The sequence below is a fragment of the Hypanus sabinus genome, chromosome 29 (genome assembly GCF_030144855.1).
Source record: "Hypanus sabinus isolate sHypSab1 chromosome 29, sHypSab1.hap1, whole genome shotgun sequence".
NCBI classification, from domain to species: Eukaryota; Metazoa; Chordata; class Chondrichthyes; order Myliobatiformes; family Dasyatidae; genus Hypanus; species Hypanus sabinus.
In genome coordinates this window covers 25,029,105-25,032,710 of record NC_082734.1, presented here as the reverse complement: position 1 = coordinate 25,032,710, position 3,606 = coordinate 25,029,105, and the positions used below count along the sequence as shown (strand labels likewise).

At 53.8% G+C, this 3,606-nt stretch overlaps 1 protein-coding gene across 1 annotated transcript in view; it reads left to right on the top strand.

Moving 5' to 3' along the window:
• Positions 1 to 318: 318 nt before the first annotated feature.
• Positions 319 to 3,606, top strand: part of LOC132382788 (excitatory amino acid transporter 2-like) — a 172,050-nt gene continuing 168,762 nt past the window's right edge. The window contains exon 1 of the mRNA XM_059953250.1: positions 319 to 439. Coding sequence (XP_059809233.1) covers positions 319 to 439 — 121 coding nt within the window. The remainder of the gene's footprint in view (positions 440 to 3,606) is intronic.

Genomic DNA, 3,606 nt, shown 5'->3' with positions numbered 1-3,606 from the left:
AAGTCAATGTTCATGCCATCAGTTTGGAGGCTACCCAGCCGGTATATAAGGTGTTGTTCCTCCAAGCTGAGTGTGGCTTCATCTTTACGGTAAAAACTACACTACTCTACCTGAAACAACACAGAACTACATTAGACTCCAGACCTACATGGGACAACATAAAGTGTACAAAACAGCGCAAGACAGTACAATAATTAATAAACAAGACAAAAGGCACAGTAAAGGGCAAATTACAATATAATTGTAAGTGACGTATGTTCCTGCCGTTGGGAGAATCCCCACTGCATTGTTGTTTCCCTTTGTGTCCAGTTTGCAGAGATGACCAACCAATCAGATATTCCCATTCCAGACCATAAACTGAACCTGGCTGAACTGCCCTGTGGCTCCAAATGCTGCAACTGGCTGGAACGCAACTTGTTGCTTCTCCTGACCGTTCTCGGTAAGTTTCACAACATTGTCTCAGGGAGTAAAGTAACGGTCACGTGTGTGTGTGTGTGTGTGTGTGTGTGTGTGTGTGTGTGTGTGTGTGTGTGTGTCCATCTCACACCCTCCCTACATCACGTGGGAGGTGAGGTGACTTGCTATCACGCCCCACAGGTCCCAGTCCCATCTCACTATCAGAGCCAATGATATTCAATTTCCTACTGGGCAACGCATCATGATAACGGTTGGTTCAGGGATTGATCTTGGCCTGAGCTCATGCCGCTATTCTTTTAGGATTGATCACATCCAATTAAGAGATCAAAGCCTTAATCTCCCTTCCAAAGTCCTGCAGCACCATCAGTGGGAGAGCGAAGCATCTTCCTTCCAGTGCCGAGTGTGGGAATTGGGACAATGGTCAAAGGGATTGGCTGCACCAGGTTCACAAAGTAGAAGCTGTTCTGAGCTCCGTCATGGAATGAGACCATGGATGGAAACATTCAGGGATATTGTCACAACTGCCTTGAAATGCACCATCATCCTCACTGACTTCCGGGAACAACCAGCCCATGACCAGGGTGACAGACAATGGTGGAGATGGGAACCTCAGGGCATTGGGTGAGATGTGCAGAAGTGATGGAAGATTGGACAGCCTACCAACCAGCTCACCCTGCCTCGTCTGGAGGTTTGGGGAAACCAGTTCTCCCTGTCCCTGGTTAGTGGAACCAGTTCACCCTGTCCCTGGTTTGTGGGAACCAGTTCACCCCGTGCCTGGTTTGTGGAACCAGTTCACCCTGTCCCTGGTTAGTGGAACCAGTTCACCCTGTCCCTGGTTAGTGGAACCAACTCTCCCTGTCCCTGGTTTGTGGGAACCAGTTCACCCTGTCCCTGGTTAGTGGAACCAACTCTCCCTGTCCCTGGTTTGTGGGAACCAGTTCACCCTGTCCCTGGTTTGTGGAACCAGTTCACTCTGTCCCTGGTTTGTGGAACCAGTTCACCCAGCCCCTGGTTTGTGGGAAGCAGTTCACCCTGTCCCTGGTTTGTGGGAACCAGTTCACCCTGTCCCTGGCTTGTGGGAACCAGTTCACCCTGTCCCTGATTTGTGGGAACCAGTTCACCCTGTCCCTGGTTTGTGGGAACCAGTTCACCCTGTCCCTGGTTTGTGGAAACCAGTTCACCCTGTCCCTGGTTTGTGGGAACCAGTTCACCCCGTCCCTGGTTTGTGGAACCAGTTCACCCTGTCCCTGGTTTGTGGAACCAGTTCACCCTGTCCCTGGATTGTGGAACCAGTTCACCCCGTCCCTGGTTTGTGGGAACCAACTCACCCTGTCCCTGGTTCGTGGAATCAGTTCCCCCTGTCCCTGGTTTGTGGGGAACCAGTTCACCCTGTCCCTGGTTTGTGGAACCAGTTCACCCCGTCCCTGGTTTGTGGAACCAGCTCACTCTGTCCCTGGTTCGTGGAACCAGTTCCCCCTGTCCCTGGTTTGTGGGGAACCAGTTCACCCTGTCCCTGGTTAGTGGAACCAGTTCACCCCGTCACTGGTTTGTGGGAACCAGTTCACCCTGTCCCTGGTTTGTGGGAACCAACTCACCCTGTCCCTGGTTCGTGGAACCAGTTCCCCCTGTCCCTGGTTTGTGGGGAACCAGTTCACCCTGTCCCTGGTTAGTGGAACCAGTTCACCCCGTCCCTGGTTTGTGGGAACCAGTTCACCCTGTCCTTGGTTTGTGGGAACCAGCTCACCCTGTCCCTGCTTTGTGGGAACCAGTTCACCCTGTCCCTGGTTTGTGGGAACCAGTTCACCGTGTCCCTGGTTTGTGGGAACCAACTCACCCTGTCCTTGGTTCGTGGAACCAGTTCCCCCTGTCCCTGGTTTGTGGAACCAGATCACCCCGTCCCTGGTTTGTGGGAACCAACTCACCCTGTCCCTGGTTTGTGGGAACCAGTTCACCCTTTCCCTGGTTTGTGGAACCAGTTCACCCTTTCCCTGGTTTGTGGAACCAGTTCACCCTGTCCCTGGTTTGTGGAACAAGATCACCCCGTCCCTGGTTTGTGGAACCAGTTCACCCTGTCCCTGGTTTGAGGAACCAGTTCACCCTGTCCCTGGTTTGAGGAACCAGCTCACCCTGTCCCTGGTTTGTGGGAACCAGTTCACTCTCTCCCTGGTTTGTGGGAACCAATTCACCCTGTCCCTGGTTCGTGGAACCAGTTCCCCCTGTCCCTGGTTAGTGGAACCAGTTCACCCTGTCCCTGGTTTGTGGGAACCAGTTCACCCTGTCCCTGGTTAGTGGGAACCAACTCACCCTGTCCCTGGTTCGTGGAAACAGTTCACCCCGTCCCTGGTTAGTGGAACCAGTTCACCCTGTCCCTGGTTTGTGGGAACCAGTTCACCCTGTCCCTGGTTAGTGGAACCAGTTCCCCCTGTCCCTGGTTTGTGGAACCAGTTCACCCTGTCCCTGGATTGTGGAACCAGTTCACCCCGTCCCTGGTTTGTGGGAACCAACTCACCCTGTCCCTGGTTCGTGGAACCAGTTCACCCGTCCCTGGTTTGTGGGAACCAGTTCACCCTGTCCCTGGTTTGTGGAACCAGTTCACCCCGTCCCTGGTTTGTGGGAACCAGTTCACCTTGTCCCTGGTTTGTGGGAACCAGTTCCCCCTGTCCCTGGCTTGTGGGAACCAGTTCACCCTGTCCCTGGTTTGTGGAACCAGTTCACCCCGTCCCTGGTTTGTGGGAACCAGTTCACCCCGTCCCTGGTTTGTGGAACCAGTTCACCCTGTCCCTGGTTAGTGGAACCAGTTCACACTGTCCCTGGTTAGTGGAACCAACTCTCCCTGTCCCTGGTTTGTGGGAAACAGTTCACCCTGTCCCTGGTTAGTGGAACCAACTCTCCCTGTCCCTGGTTTGTGGGAACCAGTTCACCCTGTCCCTGGTTTGTGGAACCAGTTCACTCTGTCCCTGGTTTGTGGAACCAGTTCACCCAGCCCCTGGTTTGTGGGAAGCAGTTCACCCTGTCCCTGGTTTGTGGGAACCAGTTCACCCTGTCCCTGGCTTGTGGGAACCAGTTCACCCTGTCCCTGATTTGTGGGAACCAGTTCACCCTGTCCCTAGTTTGTGGAACCAGTTCACCCTGTCCCTGGTTTGTGGAAACCAGTTCACCCTGTCCCTGGTTTGTGGGAACCAGTTCACC